Genomic DNA, 16155 nt, shown 5'->3' on the forward strand with positions numbered 1-16155 from the left:
GAAGTGAAAAGAAGAGGCGAACAATACATGCATCTAAACTCTGGAAATCGCCCATACTATACAGGGAAAATAGACGAAACATATGGTGGAGTAGGATTTCTTGTCAAAAAGTACCTGACACCATACATTTCTACATATAAAAGCGTTTCTGATAGAGTAGCTTATATTATAGTAGACCTAGATAATAAAACCAAGATCAAGGTTATACAGTGTATGCTCCCACAACAACACATCAGAAAGAGGTAATTGATATGTTCTACGAAGATTTGATAACAGCCATTAGAAGAAAATGATACAAAGTATACAACCATTATGGGAGATTTTAACGCAAAATTAGGTAAAAAAAGAAGAAAATGCTGAAACTAAAATAGGGATGCATGGTTATGGCACACGAAATCAAAGAGGAGAAAAATTATATAACTTCTTAGAACAACAAAATTTATATGGCATGAAGACACACTTCAAGAAACCAGCAAACCGAAAATGGACGTGGATATCTCCCGATAAAAAGACAAAAAACGAGATCGATTACTTCTTGTGTGGGAACAAAGACATTTTTAAAAACATAACTGCTCTTAATCGATTCACAACTAGCAGCGATCATCGTCTTTTAATAGCAAGGATTCCTGTTAAACAGACGAAAACCAGTAGAAACAGGCCACATATTTATTGTAATCAGATAGATCGGATGAATTGATTGAACAGATGATTGGAATGAAAGTTTGTCAATACTCTTCAAAAAAGGAGACAGGGGAGACCTGAAGAACTATAGGCCAATCTCCCTACTGTCTTAAACTGTTTATGAGAGTAATAACTAACAGGTTGAATTCGAAGCATTATTTTGCTGGCACCTGAGATAAGAGATATGGCCCTATAGTTGTCGCATTTATGGAAGCTGCACTTTTTATGTATTGTTGTTATTGTAGATTTTTTCTAAGCATCAGATTTTGTTACAGAGCAAGTGAAGCAATTTTATTCCGGTTTTTTTCTGTAGCTTTGAGCATTTATCACTCCAGATATCAACATGAAACCGGTGGTTAAGGCATAATATCTATCTATCATCCGATTCCCATTTTTTCTCTACACATTAATCGGGAAAACCACACCCACACAAACCACCAAAGACTTTCAACAACCTCCCGTCCTTCTATGTCGATACGTGTAGTGCCGCAACACACAACAAAACCTAAAAAGTAGAATGAAGAAGAAGAAACAACGATTCACTTTCATCCATACACTTTTGCGATGCTTACTTTCATTAATTTATTGACCAAATTTTGGAGATTATTTAATCAAATAAAAACAACATCCTGAGATTGCTATCAGGACAGCAACGTACCTACCCACAACCGCGATTCCGGTCCTGTAAAATACCAAAAGACAAGACATATCGTGACATCCATTGATTGTATCAAAATGTTACGGTACAGAAAATTAAAAGTTCTGAAAGTACCAGTTTTCGAGTATCATTTCCTCAAAGCGGTTCTCACTTTTGACTGTTAATTTGCCAACAACCCATCTATAAGTGTGTTAACAATGAAGTTTACGGTTTCTTCGTGTTTTATTTGTTTGTTTTTAGTTTATTTCCGGTGTGGATTTGCGAGATTTGTGCTTCCCCCCGTGCCTGATGTTATCTATCCACCGGTGCCTGATATTGGTTAGTTTACAGGTATTTTTGTTTCAAATTTTTTAAAACAAAGTGTATTATTTTTAATCAAATTACAATTGGATTGTAATATAACCAACAATAATTATTGTTGCACTAGTAAATCATCAGCAAATACATATTCTATTAAAAGTTCAAGGGAACATTTTAAATTGTATCAGACAAAGAAAGAAACAGTAAAATGAGGAAAATGATTAAAAATCAAAAAAATATACGAGTATATGCATGACAACAACTAGCTACAGAATATGTCAGAGAGAAGTTTATGTAGCAAAAAAAACGCTCCCTCGAAGTGAATATAGTGCATTTCTTTTGATTCATGCATAGGTCTTTTGCGTATTCCTCTGATTTGATAGTAAGTTTTTCCATAATTACTTTGTTTGCTCTAATAACATGTCCAAAGTATTTTAGTTGTTAAAGGTGGACTTTGGTTAATTTGCTGACCTTTAGTTCATTTAAAATTGAATTATTTGTCCGGTTGATAGGTCCATGGAATTTTTAACATTCTTCTCAAACAGAACATTTCAGCCTCATCAAATGGATACGTAGTGTCAATTCGATATCTAAGTTTTAATTTAAGTTGATGAGGTTGTAAATAATAATATTATTTGAATGCTTTTTATATTACGATAAAGTCTTCGACAAAGTGTTTCCGTTTCCAAAACGAATTCTGATTGTCACCATTTATATTTCGCAAAGTTTATTCACTATTAATAAAAGGTTTTTCCAAAGCAAAATAAAATGATTGCACTTTTTTTCGAATTTTTGGTTTTATAATATCGTCTATTTGCTGGGGATTTCATCCTATACTTAGGTGTACGTTTTCGGTGTTTCTGCACTAGTTTCATGCTGTCATTGTTCTAAAAGTTTATAACCGGTAGTTTATCCAACTTCGGTAATAATTGAACAGTTAAAAAATATATTCCAAACACTATTAATATTGAAAAACAGCATGAAAAATGTAAATCTATTAGTTGTATTTTTCCGTCAGCTGTCTTCTTTTACTTAGGAGCTCTTTAAAGTTTGACCTAGTTTTTCTTTATGGAATATGACTATCGGGCAGCACTCATTTTTCGTTTCTTTTATTGCCTTTCTTACGCAATTATTTGCTTGTTCAATATCTTCTATTTCGTTTTCCAAATCTTGTATATGTCAGGTGAGTATAGTATATCTTCATATAGGTCGGTGTTTTCTGGGGGAATCCATTTTTTTCGTGTTTTTAAGATTATTTTGACATTTATTCCACCAAGCCACCAAGGTTTATCCATTTACGTTGAGGCTTTTTATCGAAAAAAGAGTTCATCATGGATCAATTTTCTTGATGTAAGAAATGAAGTAGTCTTTGCCCTCGCTTATTTCTTTCGCCATATCTATACTTGTCCATTGCTACTTCTGCATATCATCTTATTAAAATCCCATTTTCTTATTAAAGTTGCATTAATGTAGCATGTAATGCTGTTTCTAGTTTCTCATAAAGCACCCAAATAGCGGGTTTGGAATGCTGGCGGCACCATAAAAAAATGAATAACGCAGCACGACTTGAAACGCGCGATAGATAAAACCGAAGCCATTATTTTAAAGGGGAAAAGAAACAGGCAAAGTGTGGAAATACAATGTGCGAGGGCATTTCTAACGCCCAAGAAACACGTAAAGTACCTGGGAGTGACGTTGCATCAGAATGGAAAAAGGTGGAAGCACGTGCGGGAGGTTTCCCGGAAAGCAGCTGCGTTGGGGAGGATAATGCTCAACATTGGGGGACCCAAATCTGAAAGGAGGAGGGCCTTACACGGTGTTGTACAGTCGATCGTCTTCTACGCAGCATCGCAAAGTCTGTTGCGAGTGGCATGCGCCTACAGGACTGTATCTGCGGCAGCCTTGTGGACCATCACTGGGTGTGCTCCGCTGCAGGCTTTGGCAGTGGAAAGAAAAGAGCTACATGAGAGAAGAGACCTAAACCTTACTATGCCCCAGAAAAGACAGGAAATGTAAAAGTCAATTGAAAGATGGCAAGAAGAATGGAAAAACACGGAGAATGTGGCACAGTGGAGAAAGAAGCTGATCCCGTACATAACTGTGATCAGATGCAACTGGAATATTTCCTAACGCAGGTGCTCACAGGACACGGGTGTTTTAGAGCCTACCTCTCTAGGTTTGAAAAGGCTGACACGGATAAATGCCTGTACTGCGGGCATTCAGACACTGATAAATACGATGTTAGAGTGCAACAGATTGATAGTAGAAAGAAACAGAATGGAAAGAGAGACATGTGTGAACTTTGTTACAGTAAGAGAAATGATTAAGAGAATTATTGAAAATAAAGCAGATTGGATTTGTGTACACAACTATATTTATGCAGTGATCAAGAAAAAGGACGAGAAAGAAAGACAGCTGGACCAATGGCAAAGGTAAGAGGGAAAGATGCTAGAAGTTGAAGGTAGAAAAGTGAGTCAGACTATATGAGTTAGAATGTGTAAGTTATACTGTGTGAATCGACTCTGGGGAAGGAAGAAATACCTATCTGGAAATGATGGAATCCGTTTTTGGGACCAAAAAAAGAACACAGGAAAAAGGGCAGAAAGCCTCCTTGCTGACAGTCTGTGGATAAATGAAGGTAGTGCTTTGGAAGTGATGCCAGACTTACAGTGGATATTCCGTTTCCGAGTCTGGTTTAGCAGGTAGGCGCTCGGCGTAGACTCGGCAACGAGAGGGCGCTCGGGAAGTATCGCCGGGACTACTAAGAACGAATCCTGCACTAAGGTCAGTCAGGCGACGTCCTGGACTGAGATATCTTTTAAAGATTCCAGATCCTCCCTCTATAAAAAATAAAAAAACATCCTCATTAAGTCGTTGGATCATATGTCTGGATTACTTTAAGGGTTATATATTATTTTGCATTAAGTTTGACGATGAGGTACCCAATTTCCAGACGTATGCTGTTAATTTTTACTAAATTTTGTGTGTGCTTTCTATGTATAATGAATCCTACGGCACCATTTCAAGTGTCTTCTTCTACTCTAAAATGAAATAGGTGTCTTGCTTTAAGCGTAATTTGTGCTTCTCGTCTTCAACTTATTTCTCTGAGGCCGATGATCTCCCATTTTATTGTTCTCGGCTCTTCCTCCAGTTCCAACATCTTCTGTGTGGTAGCCCGATCTTTTCCGAGGATTCTTAGCACCTTCTGCCCCAACCCTGTTCCAACCGCTTATGGTTTCTGGAAAATTGTCGTACCTGGAAAATAACTTTAGAGGTTTTTAGCTATTAAAACACCTTGATCGGTTACTGCGTATTGACGAGATGGTTTGAATCTGGACGGAGGAAAGAGTGGAGATGGGGATACTTTGGGTTTGGACATGGTTTCCCCGGCAATGAGAGAACATGAGCTAATGTCGGCAGGTTTGCTATTTCTGAAGAAGAACTCTCCCCTGCAGAGACCGCGGAGAAGTATCCACCCGTCATCCTACTTTAAGTTACTCAACAAATAACGGTACAAGATGTATTGTTCGAAGTAGATACACTTCACTTCAACATTGTCTAAATTAAATTTATGTATAAACAAGAAAAAACAACGTATTTATATACCATTACATATAAATAATATGTATTTATATACAATGGTATTTTATATTCTACATATGTGAACGCGAAATCTCGAGTTCACGAAATGTTATTTTGAGGGCTCAAACACTGTGTACATTAGCATCAGAATAATCATAGAGGCCAACGGAAAAAAGATGGTTGCAAATATCTTAGCAGAATATTAAAGGATTTGCTTGCTGGCTCTAAAATTAGTAAAAATAAAAAGAATATATCGGCGACACATCATTTATATTTAAACAATTTAAAAATACCAGAGAGCGAAATGAAATAGATTTTTTTGTCGAGTAAACAACTGGTGATAAGATAACGAAAATTGCAATTTTAAAACAATTTTGAGTGGGCTAAAGATAATAAAAGACTTACATATATTAATATTTATTTTTAGTATCAAAATATACAAATAAAAAAATTTAACAAACCAAAAACATAAAAATGAAAAAACCAATGTTTGAGAAGATTGGTTTTTTTCTTTGTTGTACAGTTACCGCTATTTATTTTTTAGTGTCCAATTCTGCATTTAAAATTAAATTAATAATATAAATCTTTCAATATATAGATATTAGTCAGACCGTTATAACAGTTAATTTTAAGTCACAATAATCTGCATATAACATGCTGTAATGCATCTGATGTGCTTGCTTATTTGCATAAAATTTTGTGCCATTCCGCGAACATCCGGGTCTAAAGATTTTATTTCGTTAACGGTACAGATCATTTTTAATATAACACATAAATTTATTACACTAATCATTTTAGTCCGTTATTTGCTTGATATTAACTAGTTAAAAATTTTGGCGAATGAAAAATATTAGCTAATAATTGCTGCAAAGAATTTTGCATTATCATCGTTTTTTGCTATTCTGAGGTGTATTATCCCTTTATCTCTGTTTTGGTTATAATGTATTATGTGTCCAGGAACATGTCGTTATCTATTCTTCCTAGTTCTGCATTTCACTTTCTATTATTTTGTTTTTATTTTTTTATGTCGCTTTCCATGCCTTTCCGCCATGTTGTTCTCGTTCTCCTTGGGCTTCTTCGTTGGAATGATTTTTTGATCACCTCGTTTTCCAGTTTTCTGATGATATTCCTAGCGTTGCGATTTATTTACTCTCACATTTCCGTTTTCTATTTCTTTTTCTATGATTTTTTCTTTTAAATCTTCTTTCTTCGTATGAGGTTCTATTAGGTTCTAAAATTTTTTAAATTTATTTTCCTTTCAAGGCCTCTTAAGTTTTCTTACGTAGTTATTAGTCTTATAGTGCTTTTTCTATATAATTTTTGATTTTCTGATTATATTTAACAGTACTTTGTATATACAATTTAACACCGTGATTAGTCTATAATCATCCAGCCTCAAAAATCCACTGCTGCACGTAAGCCCTTTTCTCGTGTTTCCAACCCACGCGCTACTTATGTCACTCTCATCCACTTTTTCTTTTGTCTTCTTAAATCGTCAGTCCATCGTCTAGGTGGTCGACCGACGCTTCTCCTGTCTACCCTTGGTCTCTATTCCAATAACCTCTTTGTCCATTTGTTATTCTAGCTATGTGTCCTGCCCATCTCCTCAGTCTGGCTATCCTTTCGATGACGTCGGTCACCTTGGTTCTTCTCCTGATCTCTTCTTTCTTCTAGGTTTCTATCGCACAGCTATTCCTAACATGGATTGCTCCATTCGTCTCTGTGTGGCTCTCAGTTTGGTAGCCAAGGGAGGCAAGTAGCCAATGTCAACACTGGGAGGACGTATTGATCAAATACTTTTCTCTTCAGGCATGTGGGTAGCACTTTTAAAAGTTTCTCTTAGTTTTCCATATGCTGCCTACCCAAGACCGATTCTTCTCTTCAGTTCATGGGTCTGATTATCACTGCCAATCATAATTTCATATCCTAGGTATTTATATTTATCTACGAGTTATATTTCTTGCCCACCAAAACTGGTGTTCTGGTTGGGTACCAAATTTGTCATTATTTTTGTTTTCGAGATGTTTATATTTAAACTTACATATTCTGTAGCCACAACAGGTTCCTGTATCATCTCTCTTGCCATTCCTAGATGCTCAGCTATAGCCTACATTCTTTAAGCGCCGTAGTATTTTGCTTAGCTCCTCTGTGTCAAAGGCTTTGTGAAAATCGATAAATATTGGCACTAGAGGTTTATTGTATTCTACTACTTTCTTTATTAGGGTTTTTATACTTTGTAGATGGTCATTACTTCTGTAACTTTTTCGGAATCCTCCCTGTTCTCTTGGTTGATAAGTCCCGAATTTTCTTTCCATTCTTTTAACTATTATTCGTGCCTACAACTTATATTATATGGCTGAGGAGGTTAATCGGTATGTAATTCTCTAAATTTGCCTTATCCCTTGCTCATTGTAATAGAATCTTAGTAGTGTTGTTCCAGTCTGTTGAAATATTGACGTTGCAAAGGCAAATATTGAAAAGTATTTTAATTTTTTCAAGTAATATATCTCTTCCAATTTTTAGGGCTTCTGAAACTATCTCATCTTCAATTATTTTTCATTTCTTTAGGGCCTCTTTGATTTGTTATATCGGGTATTGAATCTGATCCTTGGTTAAGTACCCCAGTTTTTACTGTGATTGGAGGTTGCGTATTGTTATCTTTTTCTCTTGATCTGTATAGCTCTGTGTAGAACTCTTCGACTATTGTTAATATTTCATCCCTGTTTCCCTTTGCCACGCTACTTCTCAAAACTTTCCCCTTGTTTTGCTTTATTGCTTGTTTAGTTTTTTCTTTTTCTAAAGTCCGAATAGCTATGATGATTGCCGACCTAAGCCGCGGAAATGGCACTTGAACTATGAATCTGGTCAAACTACTGTATTTTTCTTAATCTCTTGCAGTGCTTCAACAACTTCATTTTATATGAGTTTTCTCACGATTGCCATTACTGTCGCTGCAATACTCTCTTTCAGAGTCTTTGTTTAATAAACTATCAAAATATTTCTTCCAGCACCTTTTGGTGCTTTTTATCAGTCCTCTACTTTAGCATTTAATTCAAACTTTTATATTGATCTAACAAAGGATTATTTTTAGATTAGGACCATTGTTAGCCTATCATAAGATATATTGTATACAATTTATGTTCTTGGTACGCCTATTTCGTTTTTCGTTTCGAAAAAACTTGTGGATGTGCAGCCTTCTTGCAATAATCTTTTTGTGGTCCTGGTTAAACTTTCTGGATTAAATATACCACCTTAAGTATTTTTACATACTTATTTTTTTATACCATATGTATTTTTAATTAATTTATTAAAATCTTTTTTAGTTGCCAAGATGAATGATACACATCTAGAAGAGGAACATATGGATCCGGAACTATCACCAGGACTTTTCCAAGGAGATATGGCACTCACCAACGAATTCTATAATTACTGGAGGGTTGGACTGAAATTTGAAATATTTCCTGATAAATTGTGGAGGAATGGAATTGTTCCTTACACAATTAGTCCGTTATATGGTGAGTTTCTTGTTTATTAATTATGTGGGTATTTGAGAGCAGCATACATTAAGATTTTTTTTGATGATTAGTAACATAACTGAGTTTTTGAAATTAAAGATTTTTTATAACATGTTCGATTTACATTATTTACACAAATTTTACCTGAAATTAAAGAAAACGACATTCGATATCACCAAATCACAATGTTGAACATTTCTAACCAAAATAAAAGGTTATAGGTTTTTAAATATAAAAATCAAAACAGTGTCTGTGGCTAATGTTCCAGCCAATATGCTCAGTAGAGCGCGGCAATATTTGACTGATGAAAAAATAATTTCATTACATTCCCCATTCCAGAGGACAAAATATTCATGTTTTCAAAGTTTTGTAATCGTCTCCATCTTATTCATGTTGTTCTACTTCTTCAGGTGTTGATATTGGAGTCAGCTTGTATATATGGAATATATTGGACTCTGATTTCCTTTATAGGGTCCTAATTTCAATTCGTCAAATTTTTTTCTGTTTAATTTGTTTCCATTTTCCACAAATACCAAATCACCTATATTGAAATCGAAATGTTTACGGTTTTTTTCATAAATTTGTTTATTATAGTTATTAGATTTTCTTGTTATATCTAGAACAATAGTTCTATTACGTATCCAATCTTTCTCAGAAATTAATTTTTTTAGTTCAATTGGCAACATTGCAATATTTATGCCATAGATAAAATATGATGGTGCGAAACAAAAGAAATTTGTTTCTACAAAATAAAGGTATTTTTCAATTCAAGCAATTCTTTTTTGCTATTTAAAGGCAAGGATCATGCATGTTGAGCTTCCCCAAAAGCAATTTAAAAGAAAATCAAATCATTATTTATATAAAGGTTTTTCAAATTTTGTGGAGAAATAAATAATGTATATAAGCTCATGTTCCTACTGTCATTAATAAACGAGTTAATTTCTGAATCCGACAAACATGGACTATCCTTAGAAGATGTATACAGTTACCATACCTCTTTGACTGTGAACCTCTTGTGATTTGTCGATACAATTCATCCAAGTCTCTAACGAGACACTATTTGCCCTGCTCTGACCGTCTCCTCTGCCCAATCTAAGTGTTGGCGATTTACGTAGATTCTATGATTGGAAGCGCCATCTACTGATGACATATCGAGGCTATTAAACTTGCTGATTGGCCAACGGTGCAATCAGCGATTTGGCAGTAGTTAAGATCGTTTTCTGTTCGGATACTGAGAGGGCAATTTTCTCTCCTAAGAGACTCAACTGGTTCACTCGTTTCCTTAGTATTAAAAATCTCTTTGACAGTGATGTTTTATCGGAATAGTTTTGTCTAATACATAATCTGATCTAGAATCCAAGATGCACTGTTGAGATACGGAATGCACGTTATTTTCTGTACTGTTTTGTTTCTTTCTGCTTCTACTCATAGATAGCGCTTTTGCGAAGTCATTCTGTCATGTATGAAAATATTTTCTTTTGCTGTATTGGGTGCTTATTTTCAACATGTATATTCGTAATTTTTACCTTAGAATTGGCCCTGAAAATGTTCTACTCACTGTTATTTTTGATTTTGAGGTTCGCTTCTTCATCACATTCATCCTTTGTCCTTTGAAGAACTTCTTAGACATGGAACTCTGGTGGGAATCGTAGAAAACATCAGCATTTGTGTGACATTATATAATATTAGGAATAATACTGTTCCTGTACTGCGCTCGATGTAACACTACTAGATTAATGTTGTTAATCTTAGCTCCTTGATGGTCACTGAAGCTTTCGTTAAGGTCAACTGCACTTTTGAGTTTATTACTATTCCTAGAGTAATTTTTTGAGTGACTGGAAGTCCGGTTCATTGACCTTGAGATCTGTTGCTCTAAATTGCTCACAGGAGGCAAAAGCAGCGGTTGTTCTTGGATCTTAGGAATATCCGGAACAGTATCTGATACATTTTTTGATACATTTGAACGGTGATTCTGTGCATATGCACATAAATGGAGAAATAAAAAAAAGTTTGGTTTTTTGAATGTTTAAGAACAACTCGTTGGTTTGAACCAGCTCTTCGAAATGATTAATGTGCTCCAGAAGATATTCGTCAATTACTATTTTTGTTCTTATGGTTAATAATGTTAAGATTTGTTATTGTACACGTATTTCTTGTAATTTTCAGAACCATCTGAACAAGTTACCATTTTGAAAGCCATAAAAATAATAAACTTTATGACGTGTATAAAGTTCGTACCGTGGGACGGAAGAAGTAAGGATTATCTTCTAATTTGGCCCATGAAGTATCCGAAAGGGTGTTGGTCCTTTGTAGGACGCTTTGGTAAGTATAATTCAGAAAATAATACCGTTTTTATGTTTTACTTAAAATTGGCAAATTCAAACGTACTACAGATTATATTAAAAACCCTTAATGAAAGGCAGTCGCTTGATTTTAAGATAATATAATAATCAGTCTGCAAAAGTATATTAGTAATATTGCTTTCCTCAAGTTTTATTTCAAATAGTTACATGTCGAAGCATTTAATGTATTAAATGACAAAAAAAATCTTTATAGGCCTCTTATTATAGCAAAACTCGAGGGGTACAGTATATCTGGAAATATATCTTCATTTACTACTCAATTTCTAACCAAAAAAAACCTTTAACGTAAGAGAAAATGACAAAATCTCTAGGACTTTCAAACAAACTAACGGCGTTCCCAAGGGTCGGTATTGAGTCCAGCACTCTTTATACTTGTTTTAAACGATTTATGTAAAAAAATTGAGCTTCCAGTCAAGATTGCACTCTACGCAGATGATTTAATAATTTTCTGCCGAGACACTGTTACCACTTGCAAACTGCTTCAGAATGCTACTGACCAATTGCTTAAATGGACTTCAGGTAAGTGAAGTTAACCTTTCTGTTAAGAAGACAAAAATCATTAAGTTTTCAGGACAGCCAGTACTATAAATCCTAAAATTACCATAAATGGTACTTGTCTACCAGCAGTAAAGAGTATACGGATTTTAGGACTCACATTCGAAAATAAACTTACTTGGAAATGCCATTTAAAAGATCTCAAAACTAAGTGCATGACAAATTTTAACATATTAAAAACTCTGTCCAATCAGCATTGGGGTCCAGATGAAGATTCCTTACTTCAGATTTATAGATGTCTTATTCGTTCTAAAATAGACTATTGCAGTTTCATTTATATGTCAACTAGCCCATCAGATTTAAAACTTCTTAATTCTGTACACAACACTGCACTTCGAATCTGCCTTGGAGCCTTCAGGTCGAGCCCTTCAGAAAGTTTATACAGAGAAGCTAATGAAGTTCCCTTCTGGCTACGTCGCCGGCAACTCCTTTTAAAATATTCGTCTCGAATCTCAGCTAATACCGAAAATCCAGCCTATAAATTACTAAGTAATGACCTTTTAAACTCTTCTTTTCCTATTAAACTTCAATCTATGTCACAGTATCTCTTACCACATTTGAATAACATCGATATTTCAGCCACAACTCCAATATTAATATCACATAAACCTCCCTAGAATGAATTGAAAGCAGATTTTAATCTCTCGTTAACTAATTATGATTCACTATTTCTAAGGCAAACCTTTAAAGAATTCATTGCTAACAACAGATTTAACCAAATTGTATACAAATATGCTTCTAAGAGTCATATAGCTGTTGCAAACACAGATTTATTCATATCTTGAAATCTCCCGTTCTTCTGCTGCATACATACTGCTGAATTATTCTCTATTCTCCAAGCTACAGACTTACTATTACTAGAATATAAAAAAGTAGCAATATGTACAGACTCTTTAGCGTCTATCTATTTTCTCAAAAGTATCTACACGGTGCATCCTTTGGTTCAAGCTATTCGAAACTTTTTCGATAGTTTAATCTCACTGGGAGTATCAATAACCATGATCTGGATTCCATCTCAAGTAGAAATCCCTGGTAAGGAACTAGCCGACCTCTCTGCAAAACAAGCCTCGTACAAAACTACATACAGATTTACAGTTGTATTTTAAAAATATCATCCAAATGTCCTGGCAAGATCACTGGAATAAAGTCCCTTCCAATCTTTGTGATATCCATCCCAACGTTAAAAAACTTGAGTATTCTTCCACGACACGAAAGAACAAAATCTTATTTCGCCGCCTTAGAATCGGTCATACAAGACTAACTCATAATAATTGAATAAATTCCTAAGATCCACCTACATGTACACACTGTGGTAATAGTCTATCTGTTAAACATATTCTCGTAGACTGTCCCTATTTCAACAACAACAGGTAAAATCGTGTCAGTAACCTATGCTGTCGAGACACATAAATCTAAAAAAATGACAAATAATCGTAGTGATCAAATAAATTCAGTGAACTAGGTGGATACATTCTTCTTTTTATAGCGTGGTCTCTTTTCGACGGTTGGCGGTTCAAATGGCAATTGTAACTTTGCAAACTGCTGCACGAAAGACTTCTCCGGATGAGTGGTCAAATATCTAAAATAATAGGAATATGAAATGTCTGGAAACAAAACCAGGGAGAATCTTTTTGTTTTATTTCAGGTCGCTGTAGCTTCCACTGTGGAGTGTTAATTGCAGCCCTGTGATGCTTCTGAGTCTGAGACATTAATTCAATATATTGGTTGCGTTGCTTTCGTAGTCATCCTTTTCCAAGTTAGCTTTATCTATTCCAACTTGCCTGGACCAAACTGGTCACAACCAATAAGTCAGAAATATTTTTTTACATACATTTAACGTTTTTCTTGTACAAACGAAAAGAAAGACAAAAAACTTGTTAAGCGATGTTATGCTGACCAAATATTATTTTGTTTTAGGTGGAGCACAAATTTTGAGTCTTCAGCCACCAGACAGAAAAGGTGTCAACTGTCTTGGAACTGAGGGTAGGGCTATCCACGAGTTAATGCATGCCTTGGGAGTGTTTCACGAACAGAGTAGGTGGGATAGGGACAAATTCGTCAAGATACATACTGATAATATAATACCTCGTAAGTGGATTTCTTTTTTACATAAAGAATGATCTATTTTGTCATAGATAAAAAATGTATGTCTTAAAATATTTATCAATTTGACTCTATATTTACAATTTGTAATAAAAAATTTGTTCTTGCGATCTAAAAATATGAAAAACAGAAATGAAGTGCAGAAATTTGGAATATTTGTGGCACATGATCAATAATTCTGAAACGTATGATGATGCACCTCAAAACACTTGCTCACAAATTTACCTCATAAATATCGTTTACCTGATTGTAAGACAAACCATCTGTATTGTCTGATAGTAAACCCTCATTTTGGAAATAGGAAAGAAGAATAGGTTTTGTTCCTCTTGTTCTTTATGTATCATATCAGAATCATGCTTTAGTGATAATAATAATAGTAAAACCTTTATAATCTTCTGCTACATGAAACAGTTATCCTGCATTTCATATATCATATTTGTAATTTACATAACAGTTTAATATAACAAACTCATATATTGTTAATTTTCTTTTAGATTACAAAGCAAATTTTGATAAACAAAGTTTAGAGAACACGACATACAGCTTCGAATACGACTACGACTCCATCATGCACTATGGAAAATTCTTCTTTGCCAAGAAGAAAGGAAGGCCAACCATTACAACCAAACAGCCACATGGGGCCAGTATAGGCCAAAGGAAAGCCATGTCCAAGGGGGATTGTCTAAAATTAAATGACTTATACGGATGCTACAAAGATCCTTCAAAAAGGAGGAAATATTATAACATTTGTAATTTCTTAGGCGTATAAATCCACTAGTGGGTCTAAACTGAAGGAGCATTATTATTTATTCTATTTATATATCTTTACTTTAACTGTATTTATAAATAAACCTTTGAAAACAAAAATAGTCTTTGATGTTTTTTTGACATGAATATGAAATGAGCCATTTTTTATTTGTTTTTTTTTTTAAGTAAACATATCTTCTTATCAAATTAGATATCGTTAAATATGTCTAGAAGTTTAGGTAAGAATTGGTAAATATTTGCGATGGAACTATTTTTGGGAGAATTTGGTAACTTAAAGAAATTTTTGTACATGTACAATAATTTATTTATAAAAAGATTTAGGATTTACAATTTATTTCAAAGGGTAAAGTTGACATTTGTGTTTAATCACAGCCAGGGAAGACTTTAATGTGTGAGAGGAGCATTCAAGATTTCAAGGACTATTGAAAAATTACAAGAAAACTTTTAATTTGTACCACTATAGAGAGTGAATATTTAGAGGCTAACAAATTTCTAGGCAGTCAGAAAAGTTTGCTTGAAATGTTTAAGGATTTATGGATATGCCTGTAATATTTCAGGACATTCTGAATTGTTTCAATGCTCTATAAACGACTTAAGGGCAGTCTGAAATGTTTCAGAGTAGCCCGGTAAATTTTTAAGTACTTAAAGACTCTTTATGTTTATGTTAGTTTATGTTAGTCCAAGGACCTGGACTGGCTCCAGAGACCGCTAAGGAAATCCTGGAATATTTCAGCGATCTTCAGCCTGGAACGTTCCAGGGGTTTTTCAATAATTTCAGACAAACTTGAAATGCTTCAAGACTATTGTGAGGCAACCGAATAACTTAGCAACCTGATTTGTATCATATCTATTTCTATTTATATTTAAACAATTTTTTAAGATAATTAGGTTATCTGACATTACACGATATTCACGGAGCTTCTGAAAAGCTTTATAAAAGCCTAAAATATTTTAAGAGCCTAAAATGTTTTAGGTCTATAAATGATCTCAGATACCCCTACATTCTTCCTTAACTTATTTATGAGAGATTTCAAATTACTCTAAAATGTTTTAAAAGTACTGTTAAATGCCGTTTTGCAAAGTTTCAGGAACTTTTGGATAATTTGAGGGATCCATGTAACGAGACAACCTCTAGGACAACCTTTAGGACAACCTAATTTGATTTGCCGATGCCTTAAACGATTAAGCTGCCTCTAGCAGACTTTACGAAATCCGAATTAATTTAGTATTATTTCGGAATATTTCATGGGTTATTGGAGAAGACGTTTTGAAACGGTATCTACGAAGAACTTCAGGACTGCCTGAAATGATTAACATTAATTAGAGATCTCTTAAGGATTTCAGAAAAACTTTTAGTGTTTTAGGAGTATTCTGAAATAGTTCAGAGGCATTTGGAGAACTTAGGGATAATCTGATTTGTTTTACGACTGTCTTTACAGTTTCAGCTGCCTCTTGACCACTTTAGGCAGTCTGGAGTGTTTCGGAAAGTTCCTCAGACTATAGACTGTAGCCTTAAATCTTTTAGAAACTAATGAAGAACTCCAGGACAGCCTGGAATGTTTCACAATAGTCTAGAATATTACATGCATTTCTTAACGATTTTGGTAATGCTAAGCATGTTTCAAGACTC

General features: G+C 34.4%; 1 protein-coding gene across 2 annotated transcripts; it reads left to right on the forward strand.

Moving 5' to 3' along the window:
• The first annotated feature begins 1422 nt into the window (after positions 1 to 1422).
• On the forward strand, positions 1423 to 14616 carry LOC140438553 (hatching enzyme 1.2). 2 transcript variants are annotated; one of them, XM_072528211.1, is made up of 5 exons: positions 1423 to 1657; positions 8545 to 8736; positions 10903 to 11058; positions 13572 to 13742; positions 14252 to 14616. In XM_072528211.1, the coding sequence occupies exons 1-5, from the start codon at positions 1537 to 1539 to the stop codon at positions 14524 to 14526; spliced, it is 915 nt and encodes a 304-aa protein (XP_072384312.1). In that variant the 5' UTR covers positions 1423 to 1536; the 3' UTR covers positions 14527 to 14616. The 2 variants fall into 2 exon arrangements, with proteins under 2 accessions (XP_072384312.1, XP_072384313.1); XM_072528212.1 differs by having other exon boundaries at positions 1591 to 1669.
• The last annotated feature ends 1539 nt before the right edge of the window (positions 14617 to 16155 follow it).

The sequence above is a fragment of the Diabrotica undecimpunctata genome, chromosome 4 (genome assembly GCF_040954645.1).
Source record: "Diabrotica undecimpunctata isolate CICGRU chromosome 4, icDiaUnde3, whole genome shotgun sequence".
Taxonomy (NCBI): Eukaryota; Metazoa; Arthropoda; class Insecta; order Coleoptera; family Chrysomelidae; genus Diabrotica; species Diabrotica undecimpunctata.

What these genes read in the sequence shown, in the direction of transcription:
- LOC140438553 (XM_072528211.1), top strand. Translation starts at nt 1,537, where the DNA reads ATGAAGTTTACGGTTTCTTCGTGTTTTATTTGTTTGTTTTTAGTTTAT. An exon ending in CACAATTAGTCCGTTATATG is followed by an intron (nt 8,737 to 10,902) that starts GTGAGTTTCTTG and finishes TGTAATTTTCAG; the next exon opens with AACCATCTGAACAAGTTACC. An exon ending in GTCCTTTGTAGGACGCTTTG is followed by an intron (nt 11,059 to 13,571) that starts GTAAGTATAATT and finishes ATTTTGTTTTAG; the next exon opens with GTGGAGCACAAATTTTGAGT.